Genomic DNA, 11,394 nt, shown 5'->3' on the forward strand with positions numbered 1-11,394 from the left:
GGATTTTGGCCTTGAAAATGTTTTAAAGAAAGGGATTGATTTGTGAAAGAAAATGCTTTGAAAACCATGGCTTGTTTAGTCATGGAACCTCATGGCTTGTCCAGTCATGAGGCCCGCGGCTTAAGTAGTTCGTGGGGTCGTATTAACGATTTTAAAATGTTAATAAATGATTTCTTAAGCAAAGAGATATTGTGAACTGGTAATAGAGTCTATTGCTGTAAGCCTAGATAGGATGCGGAGAGTGCATCCTCGGGGGCAGAACCCGAAACTCGGTCCGGGTAGGCGAGGCACTTGGTTAGGTAAGTAATTTGTACTAATTAATTGATGAAGCCTGTAATAGTTTATTTTAAATTATATCCTACTGGGCCTTTCGCTCATGTTTTATGTTTTAAATGTACTAAACCCCCTCCCAGGAGATTCTAGGAGTGGTGCACAGTAGCTGGATATTTGCTACGGAGCAGCTGAGTTGTGCTGCTGTTGGAATCAAGTGAGGATCGTGGACATCCTCTTGGACAAATGTAAGGAATTTGAGAAATTCTGTAAACTTATATAATATTTAGATTTACTAGACTGTGGTTAATGTCTGTTGTAATGATTAATTACATGTTCATGTATGTACGATATTGTATGTCCTGTGGGGTAGAGCCTTGTGTGTCAGAGGCTCCGGAATTCTGTAGTAATGAAATTATATTTTAATGCAGTCAAGTGTGGGGCCCGGTTGGGAATCTGCTTTATTAATCCCTAAGCGAGCTCCACGTCACCCACCCCGTTTGGGGGGCGTGACACTTGTCTGGTTATGAACCACAACTTGACAAGTTATTGTCCATAATTCACGATTTTTGTCCATAACTTGTCTGGCTATGAACTATAACTTGACAAGTTTATCTATAACTTATCTGGTTATGAACCACAGCTTGACAAGTTATGGCCCATTAATTTTTATAACTAAAAATTGGCCTATATACTTTCTTAAGTTTTTCATATTGCCTATTTTTTACTATTTCCGATATATATGTATATATATATTTGCAATTTTCTTCTTACTTTGCCACCACTAAAATTTTTAATTTACAATATTTACACTTAAGTTTTTAGAAAAATTTCAATTATAGCACTGAAATTTAACTTTTGAATTTAATAAACATATATTCCAAATTAAAAATATCAACTAAACCAAATATCAACCATAATATTATGTAAATTCATAATATTTTAAACCGTAAACCACAAAAATTGAATTAAAATAATCATAATTTCGTTTTAGTTGAAAGTTCTAGTTTAATTCACGTTCCTACTGAACGAATCTTTTGCCTCCGCCACTAAACCCCACCATTGGTTTTAACGAATGAAATTCGAAGGGCACATGAAAAGGGAAATGGTTGTCAAAAGGAGGATAAAAAGTCATTTTAGTTGATGTCGATTTCTTAGCTTATTGTCGTTTTATGTTAGATGTAGTTTAAAGATTGTAATCGTTTGCCCATAGATTTTTTTTTTTTTTTTTTTTTTTGTTTTTGTTTAGTGTTGTTGCCGTTTTAGTTGGTATTTTCCCATGTTTTTTTTTTCGTTTTGATACGGTGGTTGTTGGCTGTTTACGTGGCTGCTTGACTCAGTCTTCTGGATAAAATGAAATAAACCTAAAATTCCTAGGGAACCAAGAGTAGGAAACACACAATATTCCTACTATTATTAAGGTCTTTTTCCCAAGTTGTTCCTACTAGCTAAAGCAATTACTAAAAAAAAAAAAAAAAAAAATCAAACAACGATCGTAACTGACCAAAATGGATTAATGAAAACTAGTCTGAAGCCAAATTGAGTTTTGACGTTTGACGAGTGTGTTGCGTTGATCAACTTGGTACTACAACTACTTAATTATGTACAAAACTCCAACTTCATGTCGACAAACATGTCGAGTCGATAAATTGAGAGAGAAAACATGCATCAGTTTGAACATTTCTTTTTCTGTATAAGAGTATACATTTCCTCAAAACAAAAGGAGAAAATCCCTAAAACCGATGGCAAAAATTAACTACATGAGTTAGAAACCAGTTTTTTTTTTTTATAAATAATTAATTAATTAATTAATTAACGGTATATATTTATTCTATAAAAAAAGTGAACAGTAGATTTCATTCGTTTGCTGAGGTCAAATGTGCAGTTAATTTTCACTATTATAAGAGAACGAGAAATAGTCGAAATTAAGTTAAAGAAAATAAATAGTTGAGATTTTCTGGTGAATTTTTGTTCTTGGTTGTTAAGGAATAAGAGAGAGAGAAAATAGGATGAAAAAAATGCATATAAACTAGGTAAGGAAAATAAAGGCTAAAGAGTGGATTTTTTTTTTGTGTGTTTTAACATCCTAATTTCATATTAAAATAACTATTTTTTTTTTTTGTCTTTTTTATAAGAATTGGAAATCTCTCATTCAATTTATATCCTCTAATTTTTTGTAGTAAATAAGAATAGTTTTCAAAAGCCAAGTCCTTTTTACTGATCCCTCAATCTGTTCATGTTTTTCCATTTTTTTCTTCCACAAAACAAACTCTTAATTATAACAGGGGACTTTAGATTTTTTTTTCCCTCTCTCCCTATTCCTTTTTCTAGACGATAAAGTGGCGAGGAGTTATAAAATATGTATGTATAATACAATGATTATGAATTTCTTTTTTGTTTTTAAGATATTCTTTATTAGTAGATTAAATTTATGTTTTTTAAAATTTTACGTGATTTTAAATAAATTTAATGAATAAAAAAATTGATTTATTAATACGTTAACGTACTTATTTTTTATTTATTTTTGTATGGAAAGTTTAATCATAAGATTTCAATAATGCAAGAATTGCATTGGCGCAAAAGAACAAACGGACCAAGTCAAACGGCGTTTGCGGACGTGGAGACTGGATATTAGAGATAGCTATTTGAACCAATCAGAGACAGCCACGTGAAAAAACAACTTTCTAACCCAATCCGTGTCAGAGGCAGCCGCCTACTTGCAAAGTTTGAAAGTTGGACACGTAAGTATTCTTTTTCTTTTCTCATTACATGGCTTTACAGAAGATAGTCCAATTGAGTTACGTCCAACTTTATTAAACGTCAACTTTTTTTCATTGTCCTACTTAGTGTCATGTCAAACATCAAATTCTAAAAAATATCAACAACAAAACAAGATTTTTTTTGGTTGCATTTGTATGTAATTAAATAAGTTTATTTATGATGAATTAATGGGGAATTAAAAGCATTCAATCCTTCATGCTAATAGTCTCTTGTTACTTCATTATTTCTCGTTGTAGTTTTCTATTTCTTTGAAGAAAAAAATGCGAATGAAATGAAACATCTATCTACTAAATCGCAATCGATATGTCCCAATAATTCATGCAATATAACGCATCAAAGTTACATGATTGGGGGGTTAGAAAAGAAAGGTGTAATTATTGATAATGGAAAGTCTACGTCAACGAAAAAGAAAAAAATAAAAAATAAAAAATAAAAACTTATAAAGCAATTAGTCAGATAAACGCGTTTGGAAAGTTGGCACGTCAGTCGCAACTCACAAATCGCAATCTTGGTGTGGGTCACGTGCACTATTTACATATGCCTTGTATCACTCCCAAGTCCCTATGCTATCATGTATATCAACGGGGTTTTTCTTTTTTTGTTCTTTTTTAATGGAAATTATCATATTATATCATTGGGATTGGAGGATGTGTTTTTGGAGCGACATTTAGGTCTTTTGACTAGAAGAAAAAAAAAAAAAAAAAAAAAAAGATAAATGTTTGGCTCCCAACAATCTTTGTTTGGTGTGTGCAACTTTTCCATGGCCTTATTATATCCCACGCAGAACAATTATTTTTAGCTTTTTATGGGGCGATGAATTTTCTAGGAAGTTGCCCGATATTTTTGTATATTCTATTGTTTTATATGGATGAGGAAAAGGTTATTTGTATGGTTCTTTAGTAACATGATCATCAAAGACGATCTGGGATCAAGCATTGGGAATCTGTAAAGCGTTGGAAGTGCTAGTATCACAGTATTTTATTTCGTGGAAGACATGAACCACCATTTTAAACTCCAAAATCTGTGATATCGTTTTCTGATTATAAAGAAAGGGGACAAAAAATCCATGGTAAAGCACGTTTTTTCTTCCTTATTAGTAGAACAAATTTTATTTGTCGGCATTTGATTACATTTTCACATTATAATTTACCAGTGTTCACATTAAAAATAGTACGTCCAATTGTGCTAAAGTGCTTCCACTTATAAATTAATATTGTTAAAATTTAATAGAAGTAATAAAAAAAGATCTATATAGGATTTTCCTTTAGAGTTTTTTTGAACTCCAAGAGTGTTTTTGGTTAGCGCCCTAATTTGGCAAATAAATTACTATTATTAGACATCGATTAGATAAAAACCCACTTTCGAAACAACGATCGTTTTTTAAAGCTTGCAGGATCCATCTAATTCTATTAGCATTCTTGCTAGTTCCTCCTCGGAGTTCTTTTCCTCTGTTTTTCTGCTTGGTACTTTGTCTAGCTACAAAGCCTACAATGGTTTCTTGCCTCTGTTCGGTTCCATATTGTCTTGTGGTGTGATGGCAAAGAAATAGAATATTAAACAATAAGACCGATTCCCATTTAATTCACTGATTTGAGTTTTTAATTTGAATTAAGATGTAATTTTATGTGAAAGTTTTTTACTGTAGTAAAAAAATTAAATGTTACTATTTTTAAAAAAATTTTATTATAATAAAATTTAAATTTTAAACTCAAATCGATAAAATACACTGAATATATTTAGTTAAATAATCATTTAGTATATTAAGCTGGCATCGTATAATAAAATATTTATTTCACCTTATCTGAATGCGAAATAAGTAGAAAACGAGAGAAAGTGACAACGGCTAATCTTAAGCGGATTAAACAAAGAAATTAAATATTGAGCAATAAGAGGGATAAAAAAAATCTTGAGCCTGAATTTTCTTTTATTTACAGGGAATCTTATGATTGCAAAATGAGGTATGGTTAGAACTCTCTCAATCCCAAATAGTAGCTATCAACCATCAACACTTGTGTTGGAACTATTAAGGGTTCGTTGGTTCTAAAAATTTAGATCATGGTGATTTTAGTTTTAATTTTAGAATTATAATTATAATTTATAATTTTGAGTTTAAATCATGATTTTAAAATTAAAATTAGAATTATGAGTTTAAATTACTTAAAATTAATGAGAATAATTTTAAAATTATAAATAATTCATAATTTAAAATATCACATTAAAATTTTAACTTTAAATTAAAACTATTTAAATTAAATACTATAAATTAAATTAATACCACTTTTTACTTTTTAAATTAAAATTATGATTTTAAATTCAAAATCCTTATACCAAATAATACCTAAACTAATGCCCGCTTAGGAAAGGAAAATTCAAACCCCAGTGGCCAGTACACCCTTTGAATTGTCTGCATGACAATGACACGATGAGTGTGATTGGAGGGGTTCAAACCATCTTATTTAAAGTTGAAATGAAATATTCTCACGTAAAAAATTTAAATTTAAAAAATTTTATTATAGTATTTTTTTTATAAAAATTTTAAAATTTAAAAATATTATTACAATATTTTTTTTATACATTCATTTGAATTTAAATTTTAAATTTTATTATAGTAAAAAACTCTCAGAAATAGTCATATTTAATTTTTTTTGTTACAGTAAAATTTTTTTATATAAAATTACATCTCAACTCGAATTAAAAATTTAAATTAGCGAACTAAACGGGTCATAGATTAATCACTCACAGTGAATGGGAACATCAGCTTCGTTTATTTTGCAGATTTGAGTTGTTAATTCGAGCTAAAATGTGATTTTTTTAGAGCTTTTCACTATAGTAAAAAAAGTTATATGTGATATTTTTTAAGAGTTTTTTACTGTAAAAACTTAAAATTAAAAACTCGAATCGGTGAAATGAACGAGATCTTAGTAGCCCACTCTCACAGTATTCCTTCCTTTGTCCTCCATTCTTCTTCGTTTTGCTATTACTCTAAACGTTCTCTCTAACCTGGAAATTTCGTTAGGAATACAAACAAAACAAAACAAAAAATGCAAAAATCACTTTTAATCATGACCCCCACTAATATTTCAACCAAACTAGAATTACCATGTCCATTTATGTGCTTAACTAACTAGTTTTGATTCTTTTGGATAGCTTTTACATGTCCACTTTTAGGTTGTGAAATTATGATGAGACGAGATTAGTATTTGGCAAAACTATGATTATAGCAATATTATTTTCTTTTTTCTTTTTCCCGTTTGTATTTATTACTCCCAGATAATATGAAATTAAGGCTTTTAATTCCTAAAAAAAACAGTAGATCAGTACTTATTCTTCAAGCCTGATTTATGGATCTCATATAGTTAATTGAGAAGCTATAAAAATGTCTCCTAAAAAACGCTATAAAAATGTAAAAATAGACGTAACAGTACCAGAGACTTGAGAATACCAGTCATCACATTACATGTGATAAATAAATAAAGGGATGTTTGGTTAGAAAATTTAAATCATGATTTAAATTAAGGTTCATGATTCGTTACAGTATTTTCTTTCATAAAAAATACACATAAATTAAAAATAATTCTAATCACATAATTTTAATCCATGAATCAAACGTCTCCTAAATAACATAGCAAAAGAGAGAAAACAAGTGGAGGTCAGCGTTATGGCCCCGTTCATTTCGCTGATTCGAGTTTAAAATTTGAGTTTTACTACAGTAAAAAACTCCCACAAACAATCACATCTAACTTTTTTATTACAGTAAAAAAACTCTCACATAAAATTATATCTTAACTCAAATTAAAAACTCGAATCAGCAAAATAAACGGAACTACTCTGTATAGAAAATATTTGGAAAAAAAAAAAAAAAAAGGGGGGGGCTTTAAAGTTTAAAGCCATTGTTAAACCCAAAGCCAATCCCAAAGGACACACCAACAAACACAAACAGAGCCATAATTGTGGTACTGGGAAATAGCCTCCTAATTCCATGTTCATTTAATACCTCCGGTGACTTCGAAAGCGACCTCTTACTGCTTTCCTCAGGCATTTCGCCATGGTTGTTGTTCTCCCTCATTAATACCTCTCTCTTTCTCTCTCTCTTACTTCCTTCTTCAAACGGCGTGCCATATCCTCCATTCTCTCTCTCTCTCTCTCTCTCTCTCTAACCATATCGTTATTCGTTTTTCTCGTTTTTCCTTCTTAGCAACACGTAACATGCAGTGAAGAAGAAGAAGAAGAAATGAAATGAAATGAACTTCTATAGACCATAAACCATGGAAGCTCAACTCGGCGCTCTTTTCACGATACCTCTTCTCCTCCTGATTCTGATCCACTGCGGTGAAGCCCAGCGAGTGACTTCGGGCTCCGCCAATGAGCGTGCGGCGCTACTGGACCTCCGGTCGTCTCTGGGCCTGAGGGGGAAAGACTGGCCCATAAAGACCGACATGTGTCGGTGGACCGGCGTCGAGTGCGACCGGAATGGCCGAGTCGTCGGGCTCACAATCTCCGGTCTCCGCCGGACACGTGCCGGTCGGAAACAACCCCAATTCGCCGTCGATTCCTTAGCCAACCTGACCCGCCTGACCCGTTTCAACGCTTCCGGGTTCTATCTTCCCGGGTCCATACCCGACTGGTTCGGGCAACGCCTTGTTTCTCTCAAACTTCTCGACCTCCGTTCCGCCTCGATTCTCGGCCCAATCCCTTCGTCTATCAGCGGGTTGACCCGACTCCGGTGTCTATATCTCTCCGGCAATGATCTCTCCGGCGGTGTCCCTTCGTCTTTGGGACAATTACCGGAGCTTTCGGTTCTCGATCTTTCTAGAAATTCTCTCACTGGGTCGATACCTTCCGAGTTTTCGTCTCTCGGGAATCTCAAAATTCTGGACCTTTCTTCCAACTTCTTGTCTGGGCAGATTCCGCCGGGCTTAGGTAATCTCTCCAAACTTCAAAATTTGAGTCTTTCTGATAATAGCCTTACTGTGTCTATTCCCGTTCAGTTGAGTGAGCTTTCTCAGCTGGTCGGGCTTAATCTTAGTAAGAATTTTTTGTCTGGGTCGTTGCCTTTGGAGCTAAAACGCTTGAGGAATTTGACGAGTATTGATGTTGGTATTAACTCTCTGGAAGGTCCGTTGCCGGAGGGTTTGTTTTCGAGCTTTTCTCAGCTGCAAATTGTTGTTCTGAGCGGGAATAAACTTGATGGTTCTCTTCCTGGTATTTTTTGGTCAATTCCTAATTTGCGGTTTCTCGATGTTTCGAGCAATAACTTTACAGGAGATTTGCCAAGTTTGGCTTCAAATGTTAGTTTCTCTAATACTGTTTTCAATCTCTCAAACAACTTGTTGTATGGGAACTTGAGTTCTTTAGGGAAGTTTCGTTTCATTGATTTGTCTGGTAACTATTTCCAAGGAGTGGTGTCTGAAAGTGGAGGCAATGTTAGTGTTGCTAAAAATTGCCTGCAGTCGCAGAGGAATCAGAGGAAGTTAGAGGATTGTTCATTGTTTTACACTCAAAGGGGCTTGACTTTTGATAATTTTGGAGACCAAGACTCAGGAAGCAAAAACCGATTGACATTCATACTGGTTGGAGTATTTGGTGGGGTTGGGTTCATTGTGATTTTAGCATTGGTTCTTGTACTGTTCCTAAAATGGAAAAATAAGGGCGTTGCTAACCAAAGAGGCGGTTCAAATTCGGGTCCTGTCCAAGAAGTTAACCCTTCGCTTCCTAAAGAACCTATTTACTTGACTGGTCTAGGTGAGTTATTTACCTACGAGCAGATTGTACTATTTACTCACGACTTTAGTGAAGCAAATCTCATCAAGCACGGACACTCCGGAGACTTGTTCCAAGGTTTTTTAGAAGGGGGGATACCGGTAGTTATTAAAAGGGTGGATTTAGGATCGCAAAAGAGCGACTCTTACATGATGGAATTGGATTTCTTCCGCAAGGTTTCGCATACGAGACTAGTCCCGTTGTTGGGGCACTGCTTGGAGCATGAGACTAAGAAGTTTTTGGTTTACAAGTACATGCCAAATGGAGATTTGGCCAATTCGTTGCACAGAGTTGTAAGTTCAGGGAAAGACGGCTTACAATCTCTGGATTGGATTACGAGGTTAAAGATTGCAATAGGAGCTGCGGAATTCCTTGCTCACCTACACCACGAATGCAGTCCTCCCCTTGTTCACAGGTATAATTAAACTCGGTTGATTTCATGATATCTTTTCTTTAGAGCTTTGATGATTTTTGGTCTTATGCATTCTAGAATACAAGTCCTTGTTGTCAAGTAGAAAATTGTAGCATGTTATTTGTGATCTTCTATGGCATCCTTAACTTAAAATCTTTTTAGTCAGCTTATGCACTATCGGCGTCTTATTGTACTAAAATGACCTAACAAAACCTTTTGTTGATAGTTTAATAGTTATAATTAGGGAGAAAGAGGAAAATGGGCTAAAACTTGAGATGAATTAAAATTAATAGGTCAATAGTTTACATAAGTTAATAAATAGGTTAAATTACTGTCTTTGTTCATAACTTGTCTGGTTATGAACCATAACTTGACAAGTTATTGTCCATAATTCACGGTTTTTATTCATAATTTGTCTGGCTATGAACCATAACTTGATAAATTTGTCCATAACTTATCTGATTATGAACCATAACTTGACAAATTATGGCCCTATTAATTTCTATAACTAAAAATTAATCTATATATTTTTTTAAGCTTTTTATATTGGCATATTTTTTACTATTTTCGTTATAATTATTGTTGAGGATTTTGCATTTTCAAATTCTATTTTATGTCTAGTTGCCGCCTGTTTTTATCATTCTTTCTTGGGTTTCTGTTCTTTTTTTTATTTTTTGGGTGGTGTGCAAATAATGATTGCATAATTTTACTTGGTCTTTAAAGGGATGTTCAAGCAAGCAGCATCCTTCTGGATGATAAATTTGAGGTGCGTCTTGGAAGCTTGAGTGAGGCCCAGGCCCAAGAAGGGGATGCTAACCAAAATGTCATCACGAGGTTTTTGAGGAAGCCACAGTAAGTTTTTGTTGCTCCCTGGCTTTCACTATGTATGAGTTTAAAGAATATAGTTAAGCTTGTTCTTTGTAGTACTTCAGAGTTTTCTTTAAGCTTTTCACATCAATATTTCACATTAATATCTTCAATACTATGCTAGACTTACAATTACGTTTCATTGGTATTATGCAGGAGCTCTGAACAAGGCCTTTTTGGTGCGTATCTCCGCTTTACTTGTGTGGAAGTCTTTTTTTAACATTTTTTTTCATTCAAATATATTACTCCTCCATTTATCACTCACGTCTCATCTATTCTAGGCCTTTGAGAAAAGTATGACAACTAATAATTCTAACGACACTCCTTTCTGGTTTCTTTTATTTGGAAATGTTCAGCCCCCCCATTGGCAACTTGCGCTCATGACGTATATTGTTTCGGAAAGGTTTTACTTGAGCTTGTGACGGGCAAGCTCGATATCAGCAAAGTGGATGATGCTACTACAAGAGAATGGTTGGAGCACACACTGCGTTATGTCAGCATATATGACAAAGAACTCATCAATAAGATTGTCGACCCATCTCTTATTGTAGACGAAGATCTATTGGAAGAGGTATGGGCCATGGCGATTGTGGCCAGGACATGCCTCAACCCGAAGCCTTCGAAACGACCCCACATGAAACACATCCTCCGAGCATTGGAAAACCCTCTGAAGGTGGTGAGAGTGGAGAGTTCAAGCTCTGCAAGGCTGCGGACAACATCATCTAGACTGTCTTGGAGCATGGCTTTCCTTGGAAGCTGGCGACACAGCTCGTCGGAGAATATCAGGGAGAATATAAGCAGCCTTAAACAGTCCGGGAGAGTGGGATCTCAGAGCAGTACCGGAGGTAATAACGAGCACTCCTCTTCGAATAAAAGGTCGTCCAGTGAGATTTTCCCTGAACCAGTTGAAGGGCAAGACTTGGAGAGACAAAGTGAGCATTAGAAAATACAAAGAGTGCTTCTTGTGAGTGATTGAGTGCTACAGCTCACACAACCAGTTGACCCACCCTTTTTCCAGCCATGCTGTGATTTTTGGGGACTCAATTGGATTCTTGGCAAGCAAGTTGCTCTAGTAAGTTAAAAAGCAAGTTCTTGCAAGTTTAAAAAGAAAGCTTGTTTCCAATTTGCGGTGTGATTGCTGTTTGGAATTAGATTCCATACTTTAGAAAAGCAGTAGAATGGTGTGATTCTTCTTGTTACTAGTTGAGACTTGAGAATCCTTTTTTTTTTTTTTTTTTTGAAAAAAAAAAAAAAAAGGGGGGTGCAGAGATTTCTGAGCCGTGTAAGATGATGGATCAATGGCC

At 34.4% G+C, this 11,394-nt stretch overlaps 1 protein-coding gene across 1 annotated transcript; it reads left to right on the forward strand.

Moving 5' to 3' along the window:
• Window positions 1-6,968: 6,968 nt before the first annotated feature.
• On the forward strand, window positions 6,969-11,289 carry LOC21385194 (probable LRR receptor-like serine/threonine-protein kinase At2g16250). The gene is made up of 4 exons (XM_010099062.2): window positions 6,969-9,226; window positions 9,947-10,075; window positions 10,247-10,269; window positions 10,447-11,289. The coding sequence occupies exons 1-4, from the start codon at window positions 7,317-7,319 to the stop codon at window positions 11,031-11,033; spliced, it is 2,649 nt and encodes an 882-aa protein (XP_010097364.1). The 5' UTR covers window positions 6,969-7,316; the 3' UTR covers window positions 11,034-11,289.
• Window positions 11,290-11,394: the final 105 nt, after the last annotated feature.

This window comes from Morus notabilis, unplaced genomic scaffold (genome assembly GCF_000414095.1).
Source record: "Morus notabilis unplaced genomic scaffold, ASM41409v2 Scaffold308, whole genome shotgun sequence".
In the NCBI taxonomy this organism is placed as follows: Eukaryota; Viridiplantae; Streptophyta; class Magnoliopsida; order Rosales; family Moraceae; genus Morus; species Morus notabilis.